The sequence below is a fragment of the Apium graveolens genome, chromosome 7 (assembly GCF_009905375.1).
Source record: "Apium graveolens cultivar Ventura chromosome 7, ASM990537v1, whole genome shotgun sequence".
Classification (NCBI taxonomy): domain Eukaryota; kingdom Viridiplantae; phylum Streptophyta; class Magnoliopsida; order Apiales; family Apiaceae; genus Apium; species Apium graveolens.
In genome coordinates, this window is record NC_133653.1 from 12759013 (window position 1) to 12782901 (window position 23889).

The following is a 23889-nucleotide window of genomic DNA, read 5'->3' on the forward strand; positions in this document are numbered from 1 at the left end:
TGCAAATCATTTCCGATATATGGCATGTATAAATAAAATTAATGCATGTTAGTATAAGAAATGAAACTGCGATGTTAGTTTTTACTTGTGTTATTTAGCGGGCAGCCAAAACTCGAAAGTCCTACACAAGGCAGGAGTTGGATGGGTTGCGGTTGGAGGTTCTTGAATTTATCCAAGACACGATGTAAAACTGTTGTCTGATTAAGGGTTTTGAATTGCTAAGTATCTATATATAGCTTTCCTCTGAACTAAGTGATCTTGATGTTGTGTTTTGCTGGTGGTTGGTGGTTATCGGAGGTTTGGTGATAATTACATCCATCATTGTCATTTATGTTTAAAATTGTCGAAATTTGACATTGGTACATATTAACTAGCCAAATATGTTTAGAATGTCGGATGTAATAACTAGCGAATTTGGGTTTTATTGTTTTTGGTTGGGATGTTTATTTTACACTTGGAATGTATGTCCGAATTGAGCTTGTTGGATTGAATGTTAAGAAATTTGGTATCAATGTAGCTTTATGTTTCTATTGGATGTTTTTTTGTTGGGATTTTACATTGTTTGGTATTTTTCTGGTTGTAAATGCAATTGGTTCCCTATGGTTGTAAATAGTACTAGGATGACATGCAATTTACAGAACATTAACATCACAATGGTAAATGTAAATCGATGTAAAAATGTACAAAAGACATCAGGTAAAATAATATTAAATGAAAAAGAACTAAAAAAATCGATGTGAAATAGTCATTTGACATCGGTTCTGAAAAGAAACTCTATGTATTTTAAGCCAAATAACATCGAACTTTTCAAAAGTTGGTGTCTTAAATTTTACAATATTAAAGAGTAAACATCGGTTAGAGAAACCGATTGATGTTAAACAAAAAGATTTAACATTGCTTTCGTAAAGGAAACACATGACTTATCCAGCATTTCACATCGGTCGGCTAATTTAACTGATGCCTGATCTAACATTTCACATCAGTCAACTAAACTAACCGATGTCTGACTCTTCATTTTGACATCAGTTTGTTAGGAAGAATTTTAATAAATGGCTTCTAGAGCTTGTAGGTTCCATGTTTTAATGGATAAATACCTCATAATATATTCATATTCACCTAAAAATACTGTAGTTTAAGCTGAAATTTGTTGCAAATACATCACATTTAATCTTAAAATCGTTGTATAGCAGTTCAATAGACATCGGCTGTTAACCGATGTCAAAGGTTAATGACATTTAACATCACACGGGAAGACATCGGTTCAAATTTTTTTTAACATCGATTTTGAACAGATGTCTGATGTCATATTTCTAGTAGTGTACCTAGATATTTTATTACCAAAAAGATACTAGTAATTAAAGATATCATGTTCAAATTCTATAGCAACATATTACGTATTATCTTATTTTGTTTAATCTTAATTATATACTCCCTCCGCGGATTCTTTACATATTCTTTTATCATGCTTGACACCCATTTTAAGGCTATTATAAAATATAGTTTTATAATTTATTTTTAGAATTTTCTTTTCTGTATAATAATTTAAACATTATACTTTTATTTAAAAGAAAAAAATATTTGGAATTATTTAGTGAACCATATTTTACGGAAGCCTTAAAATGCGTGTCAATCCCACGTCCACCATTGTAACGAATCCAGTGGGACGGAGGGAGTATTTAATAGACATAAATAAAATCATAATGATATGATAATCAATTTTTCATATAATATTCTTTACTAAAATTTGAACTTATTATTTACATTGAAAATTGACTAAAATTATAATTTATTATACATTAAATATAAATTTATTAAAATATAAATTTGTAAGTATTTAGATAAAAGCAGGCTACATTTGTTGATTATTTTGCCATCATCTATAATATTACAAGTCATGTCATGCCTATATTAACTCTAATCTAGCCTAGCCTCAATCTTGTTCTAAATTTTATTATTTATATTTTTTATAACATGCTTAAGGTTTAAATATATAATATTATTATATAAAAATGCTGCTTGTATTTTTATTTATAAAACAATAATGTTATGTAATATTAAGTGTAATAAAGTTATTTTATTGTTAACTAAATTTATAAAAATTCTAATGTATTAAGATATGTTTTAGTCATATATTTTATTTTATATGTAATTAATGTTCATAATAATTACTTATTTTTATTTTATAATGTTTACTTTAAAATATTGATATAAATATAAAAATGTTCTAATATTATAATTAAATATCTTTTTATTAGATATATTATTTTATTTCCACTAATATAAAACATAATTAAGTAAACTCCCTTTCAAACAAAGAAATAATTAAAATTAATAAAAAAATAATATTATGAATATAGCTAATAATTGTAGCTAATATCATTAGAGCAAAAATGCCTACAGGTTAAATAAAATTTAAACTAAATCCCGAAGTGTAGCGGCTGCGGGTTACCTACGATAAAAAAAAAAAATTAAACTAAATATATTTTAGCTAACAGATTTAGATATTGGCCTTCTAGATGCTATTAGTAATCATAAGTCCGAATATGAAATGGTTACGAGTACTAAAATTTTAGCACTTAAAACACTAAAATTGTATGTACATATTATAAATTACATGGTGCAAAAAAAAAAAAAAATTATAACCACAGTGTACCACTGTATATAACTCATCTAAATATACAGCTGGGCAAAAAAAAAGGATCTGAATCCAGCAGCGTCAAAGCTTAACATTGTTGAATGTGTAATAAGTCCGATTAAGGAAGTCTGGCTTTTCTGGGGCATGTAAGGATGGCTGCTGCAGAATCTCTACTTCACTTCACTCTCTTGTCTCTTTACATATGTGCGTAGACTTTACACAGACTTATAAAATTTACATGTGCATGTAACATGTAAGGTTTAGCTACATGATTTTGAAATAATAATTAATTAAAGTGCTCAAGTATCCAATTGGCTGAATGTAATTTACATATTTTTTGGCATTTTAGTTTGTCAGATGTTTTTCCAATTGTTAATTATACTAATGTTCTATTCCATATAAATTTTGTTCTGATATTAATTTATTCAAAAGCAGTAGTACTTTTCGAGCTTTTTATTTTCTCTAAAGAAACTAAAGCTATGACAGGTGTGTATCATTAGGTTATTAAAGCAACTTAGGCTCCCCACACTATCAAATTAAGAAGGTAACTAGGTACAACTTGCTCTAATGATGCAGATGGCATGGAGCTGCGTGTATATGCACCAGAATTTAAACAGTATTCTGCCAACATGTATAGGAATTGATACATAAACTCTAAAGTCTATTGATTAAGGGCGCGTGGATTGTTGACGGAAATAAGATTCGAGAATGAGAATGATAATCCCCGGAATGAAGTTTACATTCCCAACCATTAAATAGTCAATACGAATACAATAACATGGGATTGAGGTTCCGACATTAACCAGCCTCGTTAACAATGAACTAAACCCCTCCTTAACTTTCACTAGTGCATCGCACAATGTAACGTTGTACATTCCATCTTAACAAGAACAATGTATAGGTTATCTTTCAATTTCATAAATTCCGCTGCTCCAGCAACATGTATGAGAAGTAACAATATGCTGCCAAAAAAGTAAAATAACTTTCACAGGCATGTAATACATCCCCAAAACTGGACTAACTATTTTCTGTTCCATAAATTTCGGTATATGACAGTAGATCTCCAGACAAGTTTAGAGACTGATTATAGTATAGTGAAGTACATAATATTCAAAGCCGTACTGGGAATGCCCTCATCTCCAGTATCTTTTCTGAACCAACTGCTGATAATGCTACGAGAAGAGGTAGTTGCTGATTCATCAGGCCACCTATCAATAAGCTTAAACCCAAATTTAGATGCAGCTGAAAGTATAGAGGGTTCATCAACTCTGCGAAAAATATGGCATAAGATAAGTGCAGGATTTAATTCTTTATTGATGTTTTTGTTTGATGAAACCAATTCTTTTGCAGTTGCAAACAAGGGCAAAATAGCTTCTGCAACATAAGTCACATCTGTGCCTATAATGATATCAAACCCTCCGTGATTCAAATCCTTAATTGCTTCTATATGGTCTTTATTACCCCACTCAAGTCTCTTCACAATTAGTTTGGCTAGTGAAGAGGATTGGAGATTCGATCTAACATTTTCGGACAATAATTCAAGTGCCTTTTCATCCCCATCAGAGGCCACAACAAGGTCAGCAGATTTAGTGGAAATCATTGAACAAATTCCTCCGCAGCCACAACCCAACTCTAACACCCTTTTCCCTGCAACAATAAGCTGATTTGTTGCAAGGACATGAGCCATAAGATGAGCTGATTCCCATAGCATCAAACCAGTTGATTTGCACGTGTGCTGGTTCTCTTTAGGAAGTACTTTTATCTTGAAACTCCAGTCCCTTACATTTACCTCATTAATCTAGCAGGGTGCAGTTGGGAAGACGAAAAATCAATTAAGCTGATAAGACTAACCATTAAAAGCTCATTCCCCATCACCAACCAAAAAAATTAAACTAATAAGAACAATCATGTCACCCTTTGATCCCCAGCCTAACAAGTTTTCCTTTAACCAGGACATGTTACTTATATGAGAGTGGGCAATGATATATATATTTTTTTTAAATCCACTAAGAAATAAGGATGAGAAAACTTGAAATAATTTTTACCTCATTATTAGAATTTGACATACCAAACATTTCACTAATTCCTTCAGACATGTCAATCTCAGACTCAGTTGCTGGCTCTATCACTCTGTTATCTGACTTGGTACTCTCCTTCGAAAGGACTGGTAGCTTTGTTTCAGCCTCAGCGGTGTAGTATAAACTTTTCAAATGGAAGACAGCTTGAACCCATCGCCTAAAATCAGAAGACAGTTACACTCGGACTAAGTAAACTACACATAACATGCACTTAAACTCACTTTCTCTAAAACACCTTTTTGAACCAGAACGTGAAATAGAATAATTATAATACGATATTTTTCAGACATTAAATAAATATCACTATATCAGGCTCGATTTTAGCAAATGCCGTAAAGAGCACAGATGTTACACAAGAATTGGGACTGATTATATTAGTTTCCCTAAGGTCTCTCAAGCTTCTACAACAGGCCAAAAGCAGAGAAAATAGAAATTTAAAGCACCCGGTTTTTCTGAAGGAGCTATGTAACAGTAAGAAAAAAAAAAGAACGAGAAAAATGAATTAAATGCAGAAAGATTCTACAAGAAAATGGAAGAGAAAAAGAAGTAAAAAAGGAAGCACTTATTGAAGTGCGCTACGAAAGACATAAATGGCCACACGGCAGAGACTAAGAGACAAGTTAAAATGATTATATGACCCAACAACTCATAGGACGAGTGCCTCGTAAAAGTAATAGAAAAATACTTTCCATGCCTCCTACATAAGTTAAAGTTAGGAAGTAATAAAACTCATGCACTTTAGTAGACTACATATTTACTATTACTATTTAGAAATGCAGCACATAAGCAGGAAGCCTAGTTTTGTTTTGCTACTTTGCTACTGACTACACCAGTAACCTATATTAATAAAACCAAGGCAATTACAATCTAAAATAGGATCATATGCTGACTAACCGATTCATTACTAGTTCTCGTGAACGATTTTCCACTTGCTTGCAGCATAAACTGTGCTCTTTGGTATCAAATCCATTTTCCTTGACCAAATTTCCTAAGAACTCTTCAGAAAAGTAGAATGCGCGCTGGGATCATACATACAGTTCAATAAAAATGGGGTCAGAAAGCAAAAAAAGGTGGCTTAGAAGAGCTTTTTTACACTAGCGCTAGAACTGTACATGCAAATTACAACTTACAGTGCCATCACCTCTGACATAGAAGTTCTCACTGATCTTTTGATCCTTGGAAGCAAGTCTTTCCTATCAATTAAATACAGCTACTGAAAGGATGCTAGCAAAAGATGTACAAATTAATGCATATATCTATGGGGCTGCACCCACAAAGAACACATTATATAAAGAACAATAAAGAACACCAACAAAATACTTCTTTTTTTAAAAAAAATGATTTGTTAAGATTAGAATCACATATTTAACATCGATTAAGCTTAACATATCAAATATAACGTAGAATCTTATCTTAGAATCCAGTGCAGAATCCAGCATAGAATCTTCTACATATTTTTGTAACAATAAACTTATGTGTAGTAATGTTATATTTGATCCTAATTTTTCTTAGATTCTATTTTTAATCATAAAAACTTTTTTGGTGTGAAAATTACAATCAAAATGTGTTTTTATGTATGACTCTATGGTGTTCTTTACTGTTCTTTAGAATCTATATAAGGGTGTTCTTCATGGAGCAACGGCCTATATCTATGTAAATTTGAGAGAATTGAATTGTGGCCTGATTTTCTAAGTGTTTATTCGTCAACAATTAGATTAAAAACAAGACACAAACACTTTGTATCAGTCACAAAACAACAATTCTCCTCAAATATGATAGCATTTCCCACACTAACTTGCTTATATATTATTTAGGCTGGAGATAAAAAATTTGCATACAAAACACATGAGAAAACGCAGGAGATTTGGGTCTATAGTAGAAAGTAAAGTAGGGAAGCACAACAAATTGCAGTGTAAAAATAGCTGGTTGATCAAAACACAGTAGCAAATTTAGAAGAATTACATTACACAATCAATTACATGAAACTGAAGTGTTTCCAAATATATCTATAAAATAATACCACAACGCTACAAACTTGACTCTTTACAATTTATAAAAAAGATGAGCTGCACAGTTTATTTATGACTTCTAGTCCTCTACATAGTAATCAAGTAAGAGATATATAAGCTACATTGTTTCAAGAGAATAATGCCTCGACCATTGTAATAAATAGTCTAAAACTGAATGAGCATAGATTAAAAAAAGACAAAGAAAACTACCAACTGGCATCAGTTTTAAAAAAAAATTCTACTACTCTTTATCATGTTTTATAAGTATACTTGCATATAATATCAAATAAAGCCGTGTACATGTGCGCGTGTTCGTGTGTTGTGGCCTATATGTATATTGTTTTTCTGGCTGTAAATTACGAAGCAAAACTATTATATATTTCCTTCTCCTGAAAACGCTATTGCTAAACTAAGATAGAATATTGCTCAAGTAAGATAGAATATTGACCATCAGATGCTTCAACATATGCATTAAAAATATCAGCATCCACTAAGAAAAACAAATGCATGTATGCAACTATATAGCGGTATCAAGATCATTTAATAGAAGTAAACCTGAGCGAGGTCCCCAGCAGCATAGTCGCGGAACAAAACAAAACCATTAGGCTGGAAAGAGGGAAAAAAGGTGATCGCATTAAACGAAAGAACAAAAAGCATAAAAGAGAACAAAAAAGAAGGTTAACATTATGAAATCCTACACATTTATATATTGTCTGTTTAGGGTTTCCATAATTGATCGATCTTGTTGACAAATATTATATATCAGATGAAGAATCATTAAGTTTAATAAGAAAACTGGAGAACAGGTTGTGTTGACAATTGTAATTTAAGGTTTCTGCATACAGAAAAAAAAAATAATAATTTTTTTCATCTTCATTTTTTAGTCATCTAAACTTGTTTAAGTACGATCAAAAATCTGTCCAGACAAGTTAATTCTCAATATTTTCAAATTGGGTGTGATAAGTATTTTACCTTGAGAACCTTTTTTATGTTGTGCAACACTTTAGACATCTTCTCGGGGGATACTGCAGATAAGACAAATATCTGCTTTACAAGTCAGCTTCAAGCACTAAAGTATAATACTATATCTGTGATATACTATAAGCGAAAGTCCATCAAGAAAGTATGCACTTCAGGACGCTGTTGTTCAGCTATACTTCGACTTTTTAAAGAAAGGTTTTGATATATACCATGGTTACAATGTCAACTGAAGCTGGAGATACGTGCTTGCTTAGGTCCTCAGCCGTCAGATCACAAACAAATGCATTCACCCGGGTCTCTGTGAAGTCTTTATGCATCTGATGGGAAAGGATTGTAGGACCACAATCAAAAAAAAGTTTAATTATTTCCTGCTCAGCATCAATAATCGGGAGCACTATCTATAGATTTGGCTGCATGTTATCTAAGATGTGCTAAAAAGGTCTACAAAGTGACATGTGGTATTTCTGATTAGCAGAAAAGGTGAGACAACCCAACCTTATATCATTATCTTTTTAACAAGACCGTCATTTTGGTAGTGAACATATATGTAGTTTTAGTGTAAAGAGGAAGAGGGGGTGAGAATTTATAACTATGACCTTGTCCAGAGGAAAGGGGTGGGAAGAGCCTTAGTGACTAGGCTATTGATGTTGGACAGTAACTGAAAGAAATCTAAAGCACAGAGATTATAATGATGTAGAACATTTCAATCATTCTTAATAAAATCATACATTTAAAACCCATTCGTTTTATTTGTTTATTTGAATATTAGTTGGTTCATTCAAAAAAAATTACAAAAAACAATGACTTTCTGTTTTTAAACATTAGGATCATTCCACTTATAATAAGAATAATTAGTTCGTGATTTTAGTATTTAGTTCTCTAGCATAATTTGTGTGGATTTATTCTCACACTTGCATATTAATTCCATTTTAGTTACAGATTTTTTGTCACGTTTATTAATTCCATTTTAGCAATAGAGTTATAATTTTATTAGATCCTGCCATATCTCAGCTTTGCATTTAGATACTGATAAGTGGATTTTATATCTATCTGGAACGCTTCATATCGGCTTAAGTTGGTGTTTTGAACTCAAGTATTTGGTGTTTTTGATGTGTTTTGTGTTGAGTCGTTGCAGGGCACAAGTCAAAGGTGAAAATGAGCTTTTAAATGATTATATGTTGATAAGAGATCAGGGAAGGAGTAGTGTAAGTTTGTACAAAGGATGGAGCGCAAAAAGAAGAAAGCTGCAGAAATTCTACAGAAAGCAAGCGCGCCCACGCCCAAAGGAGTGCGCCCTCGCCCCATTTGTCAGACACAGAGCGCGCCCGCGCCCCATTTGTCAGACACAGAGCGCGCCCGCGCCTGTTCAAGCGCGCCCGCGCCCGCGCCAGCCAAATTCTGCAAAATTCTGATTTGATTATAATTTGGTTATTACGAGAGTCCACGTTAACCAAGGCTATATATATAAAGAAAAGAAAACGATTTTAAGAACAAGGAAGCCAAGAAGAACATAGAGAAGACCTAAAGTACACAAGACGGCTAAGGAGAGAAGATTTAGTTTTCACTTTTGTATTCTTCGATTTAGGCGATACTTTTGGATGCTTGCTTTTGATTTGATCCAGTGTTGTTAAAGGCGCGCCGAGGCGCAGCGAGGCGCACCATTAGCGCATAATTCTTACCGAGGCGAAGCGCCTTTAATGATGCGCGCGCCTAGACCCCTGAGGCGAGAGGCGTAGCGAGGCGAGAGGCGCAGCGAGGCGAGAGGCGCAACGAGGCGCAAAAACAGTCAATATTAAAAAACAGCCCTAAAACCGAACTTTTTTTAAGCCCATAAGTGTTTAGAAATCCATGTTATCAATAATAACAAACATCAAGACATTTCCTTACGTATACATTTATATTCTACTTCGTTTCTTCTTGGTAAAGCTGCGTGTGTACCATGTATATATATATATATTGTGTGTGTGTGTATATAATTAAATATATATATATATATATTCTTACGGTTATAGTGTTATACATACTAATATACCATGTATATGCTTGTTCTTTTGTGTTTCCAGTCACATAATGATATATATGTATGATTTACCGTAAAGGAGCAATGGCAACCGAAAAAAGTGATAGTAAGAAAACTTATCCAACATGAAAGTTCCTTTAAGTTTCATATTCCTATTTTTGGTGTTTTTGGTGTTTTTGCAGAATTCTATAATGAATAATTCATTTTCTAAGTAAATTCATTTCACTTCGATGACCTCGCGCCTCATCGCCTAGGTTGCAAGGGACCCTAGCGCCTCGGTGCATAACATTGATTTGATCTAAACCCCAGTAATTTTATATTATCTCGTAGTATTCTGAACTTATTTATTATCATGTTTTCATTGGAACCCATGGTGACAATGTGTTCGATCATTAACTAATCATTATCATGGGGTTCTAGCGGATTTATTTATGGATTTCAATAGTTGATTGTTCTAAATCGTTAGTGTGTGGTGATTTATGATTTCCTAGTATGGTTGTAATTATTCTTCTTAGATGTGTAGCTAACATCTAAGTCATTTGTTAATCTTTATTGAAGAGAAAGTGGATATAGAGGTTTAGAACTTGTCGTGCTAGCATAGGTTTATGTATGTTGTCATGCATGATTCGTAGTGTAATTTTAACCATCTTACGCTGCACTATGTAATCTCAATAGATAACTTGTTCATTAAACCGTATGTTTTCAAATCTTATAAACATATAAGGTCTAAGCATAATTGGTGTCTCCTCAACTTCTATCTTATTTGTGGATGTTTAGTAGTAGGGTATACGTATGTCGAAAGATAGCGTATACTAAATTCGTGTTATCTGATTAGTTGTCATCACCATCACATGCTAAGATTAAAGGCATAAACTCTGAATGAAGTATTTAATGAAGTTAAAATCCCATGTTTTATCTCATATAAGTAAATCAGTTTTATTCTCTTAGTTAATGCATGCTAGTATAATCATTTTAATTAGTTAATCAACTCAAAATTGATACTTGTCTTAGCAGTGAATAATAACCATACATTGTTGCATAAGTGCATATTTTGTTTTAAACCAGTCTCTGGGGGAACGAACTTAACTTAATCGTAGTGCATATTTTGTTTTAAACCAGTCTCTGGGGGAACGAACTTAACTTAATCGTATTCTACTTGTGATCGAGTACGCTTGCGAGGTTTTGTGCGAACAAGTTTTTGGCGCCGCTGTCGGGGACTCGGTGTTAAATTTTAGTTTATATGCTTGTCAACAGTGGTCGTTAAAGTTCACTGACTCAGATTATTTTCTTACAAGGTTTACTTTGTTCGTGTATTTCAGGTACTCTAGAGAGCGTGTATACGAACACGTTCTCAATCTCGTAAGGAAACACTAGACGAAGTTGAAGAATAGGAAAAAGAAGTTTTTGAAGAAGTTGAAGAAGTTTTTGTTGCAATGGGAGAACCAATAGCATAAACGAAAGCGTTGAAGGATTATTCTCAACCGAAGATCAATGACATTCAATCTAGCATTGTCAGGCCAGCTATTGCAGCTAATACCTTCGAAATCAAGCCTGACATGATTCAGATGGTACGGAATTCAGTCCAGTTTGGGTGTGCTCCAACGGAAGATCCCAATATGCACACTAGGGATTTCATCGAGATCTGCGACACCTTCAAATTCAACAATGTTTCTGAAGATGTTGTGAAACTGAAGCTTTTCCCATTTTCTCTGAGGGATAAAGCTAAAAGCTGGTTGCACTCTCTACCAGCTGGTTCTATTGCTACTTGGGAGGATCTTGCTCAGAAAATTCTTACTAAATTATTCCCTATGACAAAGATAGTTGCAATCAGGAATGCTTTTTACTCAATTTGCGCAGCAATCAGATGAATCTCTATGTGAAGCCTGGGAGCGCTACAAGGAAATGCTTAGGAATTGTCCTCATCATGGAATGCCTGATTGGATGGTAATAAATTGCTTTTATAATGGTTTGGGAACACAGTCAAGACCTATGCTCGATGCAGCATCAGGTGGAGCCTTATGGGCCAAGAGCTACGAGGAAGCTTATGAGCTAATTGAAATGATGGCTGCTAATGAATATCAGAACCCAAAGTCAGAGACTACCACAAAGCAAGGTAGCAGAAATTCTAAAGGTGGATACATCTATCACAGCTCAGCTCAAAGCGTTGACTATGAAGGTCGATTTTCTGACCAACTATGGTGTTCATCAGATAACTAGTGTTTGTGAGCTTTGAGCAAGTTCGCATGCGACGGAGCAATGTGCTATATCTAGTGAATCATCTCAGTTTGTGAGCAACTTTCAGAGGTCGCAACCAGTTCCTGCCACATATCATCCTAACAACCGCAACCATCCTAACTTCAGCTGGAGCAATAATCAGGGTGTTATGCAACAGCCTTACAAGCCGTTTGGAAACAAGCCTTTCAATCCTCCAGGTTTTCAGCAACAGTTTGCACCAAGGCAACAATTTCAGCCACAGGGAATGCACCAACAATCTCATGGAGGTGCAGGTCCATCTTCGAAATAAAAAAAATCTGAATTGGAGGAGTTGAGACTGATGTGCAAAAACCAAGCGGATATAATCAAAACTCTAGAGAATCAAATAGGGCAAATTGCCAATGCTTTATTGAACCGACCACAAAGAACTTTTCCTAGTGATACAGAAGCTAATCCAGGCAAAAGGGAAGTCAAGGAACAGTTGAAGGCAATCACCTTGAGGTCTGGAAAGGTCGCTAGCCCTAAAAAACATCAAAACGAAGAATCTGAAAAATTTCTCCAGAAGGTGGGCGCGCCCGCACCCATATCAGGCGCGCCTGCACCCTTGCCAGCTTCAGAAAATGCAATTCTTGAGGAAACAGCTGACCAGAAGGGGGTCGAAGCAGAAACGAAGAAGACTTCTACTGAAAACACTAATCCTGAGCAAAATACAGGAGATAAACAAGTCTATCCGCCTCCATATCCTAAAAGACTTCAGAAGCAGAAGTTCGACAAATAATCTGCCAAGTTTCCGGAGGTTTTCAAGAAATTATATATTAATATACCTTTTGCGGAAGCTCTAGAACAAATGCCGAGCTATGCTAAGTTCATGAAGGGTATTCTTTCTCGGAAGCTTAAACTTGAGAAGTTAGAAACCGTTGCACTAACGGAAGAGTGCAGTGTTGTGCTGCAACAGAAACTACCTCCTAAACTTAAAGATCCAGGAAGCTTCACGGTACCATGCACTATTGAAAACTTATCTTTTGACAAGTGCTTGTGTGACTTGGGAGCTAGCATCAATCTGATACCATTGTCCGTCTTCAAGAAACTTGGTCTGCCTGATCCAAAACCTGTAAACATGTCCTTACAACTGGCTGATCGATCCATCACTTATCCGCGAGGTGTAGTGGAGGATGTATTGGTTAAGGTGGACAAACTCATATTCCCTGCTGATTTTGTCATTCTGGACTTTGAGGAAGATGAGAAGATTCCCATTATTTTGGGGAGACCATTCTTAGCTACTGGCCGAACTCTGATCGATATGCAGAAGGGTGAGCTTACTATGAGGGTTCAAGATCCAGACGTTATCTTTAATGTTTTCAATGCAATGAAATTCCCTACTGATGAAGAGGAGTGCTTTAAAGTAGAGTTGGTCGACTCTGTAGTGAATTCGGAGCTTGATCAATTGCTAAGGACTGACGCCTTAGAGAGAGCCTTAATAGGGGAACCTAATAGTGAAGATGAAGAAGGGGAAGAGCAACTGCAGTATTTGAATGCATCTCCGTGGATATAGAGGTTTAGAAATTGCCATGCTTACATAGGTTTATGTATGTTGTCATGCATGATTCGTAGTATAATTTTAACCATCTTACGCTGCCCTATGTAATCACAATAGATAACTTGCTCATTAAACCATTATGTTTTCAAATCTTATAGACATATAAGGTCTAAGCATAATTGGTGTCTGCTCAACTTCTATCTTATTTGTGGATGTTTAGGAGTAGGGTATACATATATCGAAAGATAGCATATACTAATTTCGTGTTATCTGATTAGTGGTCATCACCATCACATACTAAGATTAAAGGCAAAAAACTCTGAATGAAGTATTTAATGAAGTTAGAATCCCATGTTTTATCTCATATAAGTAAATCAGTTTTATTCTCTTAGTTAATGCATGCTAGTATAATCACTTTAATTAATTAATCAACTCAAAATTGATACTTGTCTTAGCAGTGAATAATAACCATACATTGATGCATAAGTGCATATTCTGTTTGAACCAGTATCTGTGGGAACGAACTTAACTTAATCGTATACTACTTGTGATCGCGTACGCTTGCGTGGTTTTGTGCGAACAAGTTTTTGGCGCCACTGCCGGGGATCGATGTTAAATTTAGTTTATGTGCTTGTCATCAGTGGTCGTTAAATTTCACTAACTCGGATTATTCTTTTTACAAAATTTACTTTGTTTGTGTGTTTCAGATATTCGATCGAGCATGTATGCAAACACGTTCTCAATCTCGTAACGACAAACTAGAAGAAGTAGAAAAGGAAGTGATCATAGCAATGGGAGAACCAACAATGAAAACGAAAGCATTGAAGGATGATTCTCAGCCGAAAATCAATGACATTCAGTCTAGCATTGTCAGACCAGCCATCGCGGCTAATACCTTTGAAATCAAGTCTGGCACGATTCAAATGGTATAGAATTCAGTCCAGTTTGGGGGTTCTCCAACGTAAGATCCCAATATGCTCATTAGGGATTTCATCGAGATTTGCAACACCTTCAAGTTCAACGGTGTTTCGGAAGACGCTGTGAAACTGAGACTTTTCTCATTTTCTCTGAGTGATAAAGTTAAGAGCTGGTTGCACTCTCTACCACCAGGTTCTATTTCGACATGGGAGGATCTTGCTCAGAAATTTCTTTCCCTATGGCAAAAACAGCTGCAATCAGGAATGCTCTTACTCAATTTACACAACAGTCGGGAGAATCTTTATGTGAAGCTTAGGAGCGTTACAAGGAGATACTTAAGAAGTGTCCTCATCATGGAATGCCTGATTGGATGGTAATCAATTGCTTCTATAATGGTTGGGGAGCACGGTCAAGACCCATGCTAGATGCAGCATCAGGTGGAGCCTTATGGGCTAAGAGCTGTGAGGAAGCGTATGAGCTAATTGAAATGATGGCTGCTAATGAAAATCAGAACCCAAGTCAGAGACTACCACAAGGCAAGGTAGCAGGAATTCTGGAGGTGGATACAGCTACGACCAGTGTTGTTAAAGGCGGCCGAGGTGCACGAGGCGCAGCGAGGCGCACTATTAGCGTATAGTTCTTATCGAGGCGCAGCGCCTTCAATGATGCGCGCGCCTAGACCCTTGAGGCGCAAGGCGCAGCGAGGCGCAAAAATAGTCAAATACAACCCTAAAACCCATACTTTTTTAAGCCTATAAGTGTTTAGAAATTCATGTTATCAATAATAACAAAAGTGAAGATATATCCTTACATAGACATGAATATTCTACTTCTTTTCTACTCAGTAAAGCAGTGTGTGTATTATTTATATATATAGTTTAAATAAATAAATAAATATATATATGTATATTGGGTGTGTATACAAATATATATATATAGTGTATATTCTTACAGCTATAGTGTTATAAATACTAATATACCATGTATTTACTTGTTCTTTTGTGTTTCCGGCTACATACTAATATATATGTATGAATTTACACCGTAAAGGAGCAATGGCTACCGAAAAAAGTGATAGTAAAAAAATTAATCCAACATGGAAGTTCCTATAAATTTCATATTCCTATTTGTGGTGTTTTTGCATAATTCTATAATAAATAATTTGTTTTCTAAATAAATTCTTTTCACTTCGATAAGGCTCGCGCCTCATCGCCTAGGCTACAAGGGACCCTAGCGCCTCGGTGCGCATCTCGCCTTTAATAACATTGGCTACGGCTATAGCTGCTCAGCTAAAGGCGTTGACTATGAAAGTGGATTCTCTGGCTAACTATTGAGTTCATCAGATATCAAGTGTTTGTGAGTTGTGTGCAAGTGCACATGCAACGAATATATCTAGTGAGTCGGCATAGTTTGTGTTTGTGAGCAATTTTCAGAGATCACAGCAACCGGTTCCTGCCACTTATCATCCTAACAACCGAAACCATCCTAATTTCAGCTGAAGCAATAATCAGAGTGGTATGCAACATCCACAACAGCCTTACCAGCAGTTTGGAAAGAACGCTTTCAATCCTCCTGGTTTCCAGCAACAGTTTGCACCAAGGTAACAATTTCAGCCACAGGGAATGCAACAACAATCTCATGGAGGTGCAGGTTCATCTTTGAATGAAAAATCTGAATTGTAGGAGTTGAGGCTGATGTGCAAAAGTCAATTGGTTTTAATCAAAACTCTGGAGAATCAAATAGGGCAAATTGCCAATGATTTATTGAAGTGACCACAAAGAACTCTTCCTAGTGATACAGAAGCTAATCCAGGCAAGAGGGAAGTCAAGGAACAGTTGAAGGAAATCACTTTGAGGTATGGAAAGGTCGCTAGCCCTAAAAATCATCAAAACGAATAATCTGAAAAATTTCTCCAGAAGGTGGGCGCGCCCGCGCCCATATCAAGCGCGCCCGCGGCCTTGCCAGCTTCAGAAAATGCAATTCTTGAGGAAACAGATGATGGGAAGGGGGTCGAAGCGGAAACGAAGAAGACTTCTACTGAAAACACTACTCCCGAGTAAAATACAGGAGATAAACAAATCTATCCGCCTCCTCCATATCCTAAAAGACTTCAGAAGTAGAAGTTCAACAAGCAATTTGCCAAGTTTCTGGTGGTTTTCAAGAAATTGCATATTAACATACCTTTTGCAGAAGCTCTAGAATAAATGCCGAGTTATGCTAAGTTTATGAAGGGTAGTCTTTCTCGGAAGCTTAAACTTGAGGAGTTGGAAACCGTTTCTCTAACGGAAGAGTGCAGTGTTGTGTTGCAGCAGAAACTACCTCCTAAACTTAAAGATCCAGGAAACTTCACGATACCATGCCCTATTGGATACTTATCTTTTGACTAGTGCTTGTGTGACTGGGGAGCTAGCATCAATCTGATGCCTTTGTCTGTCCTCAAGAAACTTGGTCTGCCTGATCCATAACCTGTAAACATGTCCTTACAACTGGCTGATCGATCCATCACTTATCCGCGAGGTGTAGTGGAGGATGTATTGGTTAAGGTGGACAAACTTATCTTCCCTGCTGATTTTGTCATTCTGGACTTTGAGGAAGATAAGAAGATTCTCATTATCTTAGGGAGACCATTCTTAGCTACTGGTCGAACTTTGATCGATGTGTAGAAGGGTGAGCTTACTATGAGTGTTCAGGATCAGGACGTTACCTTTAATTTTTTTCAATGCATTGAAATTCCCCACGGATGAAGAGGGGTACTTTAAAGTAGAGTTGGTCGACTCTGTAGTGAATTTGGAGCTTGATCAATTGCTAAGGACTGACGCCTTAGAGAGCGCCTTAACAGGGGAATCTGATAGTGAAGACGAAGAAAAGGCAGAACAACTTCAGTTTTTAAATACATCTTCATGGAAGAGGAAGTTGGATTTGCCATTCGAGTCCCTTGGATCAGCAGAGGTGAAAAATTCTCAGGAGTGTCTTAAACCATCTATTGAAGAAGCTCCCACACTTGAGCTCAAACTACTACCTGATCACTTACTTTTTTAGGTGATGCATCTACTTTACCTGTTATTATTGCATCTAACCTTTCAGGTAGTGATGAAGACAAGCTCTTGCGAATTCTGAGAGAGTTTAAATCAGCAATCGGATGGACTATAGAGATATCAAGAGAATCAGTTCTTCTTATTGTATGCATAAAATTCTGCTTGAGGAAGGAAGTAATCCTACCGTTAAACATCAGAGGAGACTCAATCCTATCATGAAGAAGGTAGTGAAGAAAGAAATTCTTAAATGGCTGGATGCAAGGATCATCTAAGCTTGATGAGGTAGTAGAATAGATACGCTAGAATTTAAGATTGTTGAGAACTGGGACGAAGAGGTGTTCGATGATCATCACAATTACCAGGATCGTGAGACGGATGAGGGGCACCGTAACTATAGGTACCATGATCAATATGATCATAGGCAATACGATGGTAAATCATATGCGGCCGGAGCTAAGACAACATATGCTCATTAATCAGATGAACAACTTGGAATATATTTTTCAGCTTGCATTAGAGCACGAGTATCGATTGAAGGATACCTCTCAGCAAAAGAGTTCTTCATATTCGAATCGACCAGTGATACATTTTCGTATCTCAGAAGACTTCTCGAGCTACTAATAGTGAAGTCCCTTGAATAAGGAAAATGTTCGACTCTAGGGTGACCCTCGATTCACTGGCTGATTCAAATATGAAAAAAAATTCTCCTGAGAGGCGTCTTTCAATCGATACTCGTGCTCTAATGCAACCTGAAAACTATCATCTAAATTGTTCATCTGATTAATGAGCATATGCTGTCTAAGCTTTGGAAGCATATGATTGTGAAACTTAACGAGGGTCATGTGAGTCTCCTACTTAAAATCACACCTGTATAGTAACCCCCTAGGAATGAAAGAGAGCAAATATTCTATCATCGATGAGATTTGTACATGAAAGGAGAACATATCATTCTTTTACAAATTAGTGTTTTTGAACCCTAATTTAAATTGGCGAACAGAAGAAATGTAGATTCTGAAATAGTACATTTTCACTACATTTCCTTCCAAATTTAGTCTTTAGAAGCAAACTAGGCATTACGTTTTATTTAGCTTTTACTCGTCGTTTGAGACCATATGCAAACATAGTCCTCCCACGCCATATGACGAAACTGTGGTGTTGCAACATGCGTTCAAAGAATATTCACGCATGTTAAATATACAAGAATGTAGGTGCTACAATTTGAATTAATTTGTTGAAATATTATATATTTTATTTGAGTCACACATAAACATAAAGATTCCATTATTAATTTAGATTACGAAATATCGTTCGGCGACACGAATTCTTATCTACATTTTTGTGATAAATAAGATTTTCAAATGCATCTACAATGGGCAAAGAACGTACATAAATTTCTTGGCAAAAAAAAGAAGATAACAAAGCACATAAAAACTTTATTATTACTCAAAAATCTGCACAAAGGAGATGCTATTAAGCAGTCCCAATTACACTATAAAGTACATGCTGTGCTAATTTCTCTAATTCAATAATAAATAGCGTCATCACGAGAAATCATACCTTAACCAATTCCACAGCACGTGGTGAGAAATCACATGCTTGAACAAAAATATCTGGATATGTAGCAACTAGAGGAAAGATAGTGTTTCCAGCTCCACAGCCAACCTGCTCGAAAACATATATTTTGTGTAAACTAATAAAATAAACAATTAAAGCACTCCAAAAGCACTGACATTAAGTGTCGACAGCAAAAATAACAAAGAAATTCTCAGATCCAAAAAAAATATAGGTCTCAAGATGTTATATATCTTAGTACTTTCAATTACATAGCCTTGTTCTTCCTACTAACTACTTCAAAATTTAAAGTTGCAGATGTCGTCATAGCTAAAGTAGATTAATTAGATTTTTGCATACAAAATAGTCAAGGAAACCTATTGTTCAACCTTGGTTCTAGAAAAACATGCAAATTAAAGATAATTATTAACAGATATTAATCATTTCTCCTAAATTCCCAACTAATGTCATAGATTTCAAGCTCATTTTGTCCAAATCTGATACAGTGATAACAAGGATGAATTCAGCTCTCCACCGGTCAAAATGCATATGGTTAGAACAAATACATTCGATATGAATACAATTTATACAACTATGAAATCAAAAAAGCTCGAGTTCTTGATGAAAATGAAAGGCATAGTTAGAAGGTAAAACTTACCTCCAATACAACTTTGTTTCCTGCTCCCTAGAAACCCAAAAAAAACATATAAACCGTGTTAAGTATAAACATACAAGTATTACTACAGCCAACATCAAAATTTAAAACCATAGATATCATTATACTAACAGAAAAGTATTGTCCCCATTCCTTGTCCAGGTAGTGCCGATCCTTGAAAAACTGATGAAAGAAAAATATAAACCAATATGAGCCACATAGTGTGCAGAGAACAATGAAGATAAAGTATTTTTGCATACAGTTATAATTAACTGTAGAATCCAGGTCGATAAATACCACTAATGAGAGAATACAAAATAGGTACAAGTTTAAGAATGACTATTAAAGACTCATTTTTTTAAACTATAAGGAGAATTCCAACTTATGTTCTCTTAGCTAAACTTTGAAAGGAGACCAGGTTGATATGTTTTTTTCAATTAGATAATAGCGAGATAACATAATGAAGTTTTTCTTTCCATTTTTATTTTAACAAGTTGCTAAAAGCGAGGTCTAACCCTGTCTTGATGGCGTTTGTAGAAATTATCCCAATACTTCTTAGCTTCTCTCTCGTACTTCTCTGCCACATTGAAAGACACATTTATATCACAGATCAGTGCGTACAAGCTTTTCGCTAACATACGAGCCATCAGGAATGCATTGGTGAATAGCGATATAAGAAGATAGGGATACAGACCTCTCCAGAATGGGGTAATTTCATTGCTTGGTGTGGAATATATCTGTATCCTCACTGGTGGTTGCTGCTTCAACTCCACGCTGCCTTGTGTATCAGATGCCATTCCGAATCTATTGCAAGCATAATAGAATGTAGAATAGTTCTAATAATCTAATTAAGAATATATACAGGAACAATTATAAAAAGTATTAGCAAATAGCATCACATATATATTTCTGGTCACATGTGCTACATCCACTTAAATTTGGCATAATCCTTGGTAAGAATTGGTAATAAATTAGAAAATCCATATTCATGCAGAACACATGATAAGTAGATATATGATATGCAGAGATGTAGAAATTTAGACTAATTTGGAAACATTACCCATTTACCCTAGTAATAACAACTTTGTTACTCTCAGTTTTACAATATTCATAGCATGCCAAACAAACGATCTTGGGAAGGTGAAGTTTTCTCCTAGTGCTGTAGTGCAATTATCAACCTTGTTACAATTTCAGTTTTGCAAATTGGACAGCACATTAGCAGAAAACCTTGACCCTTGGGATTGGGCAAGGAAAACTAGTGAGCCACGGACAACAAAAACCATCGGGAGAAAACACCAATCATCTACAATTATATTAAATATTCCATCCTAATTTGTCTTAGACGTAAGTTTTAGGCTTGCTTTTTTCACCTTTATTAAAAAATTCTTTCAGTAGTAATATTTGAAAATATGTATATTATTCGAAAAAGTATATCTTCTTTGTCAATCTATTACTCTGTCACTAGCTGCAAGTACTTGCGCTTAATTCTTTTTCGTGATGAGTAAGAAGATAATGTTCTTAAGCAGCATATTCAGTTGTTCTAGAAGGATGAAATCAGAAGAGAACACTTTTGTCCACAAAAGTGGCAAAGTTTATCAGTATAACTGTCTTGCTGGGAATGATGCTCACTTAAGCTCACTAATCAGGATAGCTATATTAAGGAAGTTGAGTCCGCCTCCATTGCTCGCTGCCTCTTTAACAGATTTATAATACTAGCACTGATGTAGCACATAATTTAAGAACAAGGAAATAAGGAAAAACAAGAAAACAAAAACATTTGACGAATCAACTGCAAAAAATCTACTATCCCAAGAATTTCTCAGAACAATCTCAATACTAATACCATACGCTACGGTATTAGGTCTGCAAGCTCCTCACATATCTGGCAGATTACATGACTTGCATAAGTTTTAAACTCCAATAAAATATAAATTTATCACATTAGGCACACTAAACTTATTCCGCGTAATCTTCATTCGGTTATCCTTCACCAACAATTTGGACTCCAATGCCCATTATTGCAAATTTGCAATTGCACAAGAATCCCAACAAAAATATAAGAAGTGTCGAGGATTGCTCAAAGATAAAATATTGAGAAACACATGAAAGTAGCCTTGCGGTAAATTCAGCATTTTTATATATTCTTTTAAAGTCACGCCTACTTCTATTTATCATGAGGAAAATGCTAGGCGCACAAAAATTAGTTCTCAAAATAGTTACAAATGCCATGTGTCAGATATTTATTGGTTAAATATAAATGAATCCCCTTGCATTCATAATAATAGCACCAATTAAATTATTCCATATTGCCACATTACCCATGCCATGTATAACAATTTTTTGCAACTATATTTGTACCTCTAGCATTACTCTTTTCATAATCAACTCAAAATAGCCAGTTTTATCAAAAAAAACAAAGACCCTCGATTCTTAATCTCGAATAGCGGTACACTTCTAAATCCAATAAACTGTATAAGTTGTGAATGTTCGAATAGTAACACTAATGCCTACATCAAATATAATCAAATTTAACAACTAGTAATTGGTAATCACAATTCAAAACAGAAAACAGGGTAGTTTATTCTAAGATAGGCACAGACTAACAGGAAAAATGATAAATAAAAATATATTAAATAAGCCAAATTTATGAACTAGCACATAAATATAAACACACACACACACCAATAATAGAGTTAATCTTGAAAGAGAAATCAATGGTAAGAATAGAACTAACCTTGTTTAGTAAGATTTGGGTAAGTGAAACTAGTTCAGTTTGATTGAACTGCCGCCTGTAACTGAAGTCGTTAGAAACTGTTTGTCTCAAAACTGAAGAATAGAAAAACCCTTATGAGATTTGATATTTATTTATTTTAATGATTTGTTTTTTTTTTATTTATTTTATGGGAATGAATGCCCAAAATACACCACTTTTCAGTTTTAAGTGTTCAAAATACCCACCGGCGGGGAAACTGTCCAAAATACCCCTGAATACGCATGTTACAGATACGTATTCTATTTTTTTAAAAAAAATATAAAGAATTCTCTAAATGAATACGCACGTCTCACATGCGTATTCTTTGTATTTTTAAAAAAAAATAGAATACGCATGATGGTAATCCGTATTCAGTGGTTATTTTATGCGGTTTTCCCGTCGATGGGTATTCTGGGCAAATCTCCTCAAATGATGGATATTTTGATTTTTCACCCTAAAAAATATGGTCAATTTTAATTTGCAAAATACACATTTCATAATGGTGTAATTCAATATACATATTTTCCAAATGAGTAAATTACAATACACACATTCTAGATTACGGGACAATACCTATTTTGGTATATGAAATAGATACTCCCTTCGTCCCGGTTTATTATTGGTCAAACTGACTCAATTTTGACTGTAATAAAAACTCATTCTTTAATAATTTAAAAAATTAAAAAATACATATAAAAGCAAATTAAACATACTTTCTAATGATATAAATTTTATAAGTATTTTCAATATTATATTATATGAAATTTTAGGTCAAAATTGGGTCAATTTAATCATAAAAAATCAAATAAAACAAGTAAATTGGGACGAAAGAGGTAACTATTCGTAAAATGCGTATTGTTATTAGGTGGAGCCTACTATGTGCGTGTTTGGCACCGCATTTGGTGGTCATATATGGGCTGATTAAAGAATGAGGTCGTAAAATGCGTATTTCTCGTTCGGAGACATAAAATGTGACTATATCACATATTATAATTGGAATTGCATTGTAGAGGAGTTTTAAAAAGTGGACAGTTCCACCCTCCTGGGACCGTTCTACTTTCTTTAATTTGATAAACACGAATGCTGGTGACCTCTGCTTTTTATGTTTTTAACTTTTTAATTTCTAACGTTAATATAACATACATATGTTTGTAACATTAACTTAAAAACGGTAATAATTATTTATTTATTAAATTAAATAAAATAAAATATAGTAAGATATTTATAATTATAAATTATAATTTTATAAGAAGTATTGTTAAGAAAAAATAAGATAAAGTTAAAAAAAACCCATGTGTAAATAAAATTGAACTTGTGCATTGGAGTGGAGTGACCACTTATTTATAAAAGACCACTTGATATTTAGTTGACAAAAATATAATCCCACATATAAGTAGATGCTCTAACGGTCATAATTGGCCTATTTCTCAAAAGTAGATATATTGGTTGATAATTTTAAAAACCGGCTATATATGTTATTTGTTTAGTTTTATTTTAAAATTGC

The 23889-nt window shown here is 34.7% G+C and overlaps 1 protein-coding gene and 2 non-coding genes across 4 annotated transcripts; all 3 read right to left on the reverse strand.

Moving 5' to 3' along the window:
- Positions 1-3275: 3275 nt before the first annotated feature.
- On the reverse strand, positions 3276-22489 carry LOC141672062 (tRNA N(3)-methylcytidine methyltransferase trm141). 2 transcript variants are annotated; one of them, XM_074478555.1, is made up of 13 exons: positions 22368-22489; positions 20328-20437; positions 20149-20210; positions 19766-19816; positions 19637-19663; positions 18985-19089; positions 7913-8020; positions 7695-7766; positions 7278-7328; positions 5844-5906; positions 5608-5732; positions 4681-4870; positions 3276-4433 (listed from the first exon to the last, which is right to left on the reverse strand). In XM_074478555.1, exons 2-13 carry the CDS (start codon positions 20428-20430, stop codon positions 3720-3722), a joined length of 1671 nt encoding a protein of 556 aa, XP_074334656.1. In that variant the 5' UTR covers positions 20431-20437; positions 22368-22489; the 3' UTR covers positions 3276-3719. The 2 variants fall into 2 exon arrangements, with proteins under 2 accessions (XP_074334656.1, XP_074334657.1); XM_074478556.1 differs by having other exon boundaries at positions 4293-4577.
- LOC141676164 (small nucleolar RNA R71) lies at positions 11547-11654 on the reverse strand. Its single transcript, XR_012556769.1, has one exon. It is a non-coding gene; the product is annotated as a small nucleolar RNA R71 (small nucleolar RNA).
- Positions 14646-14752, reverse strand: LOC141675576 (small nucleolar RNA R71). The gene has a single exon (XR_012556221.1). It is a non-coding gene; the product is annotated as a small nucleolar RNA R71 (small nucleolar RNA).
- Positions 22490-23889: the final 1400 nt, after the last annotated feature.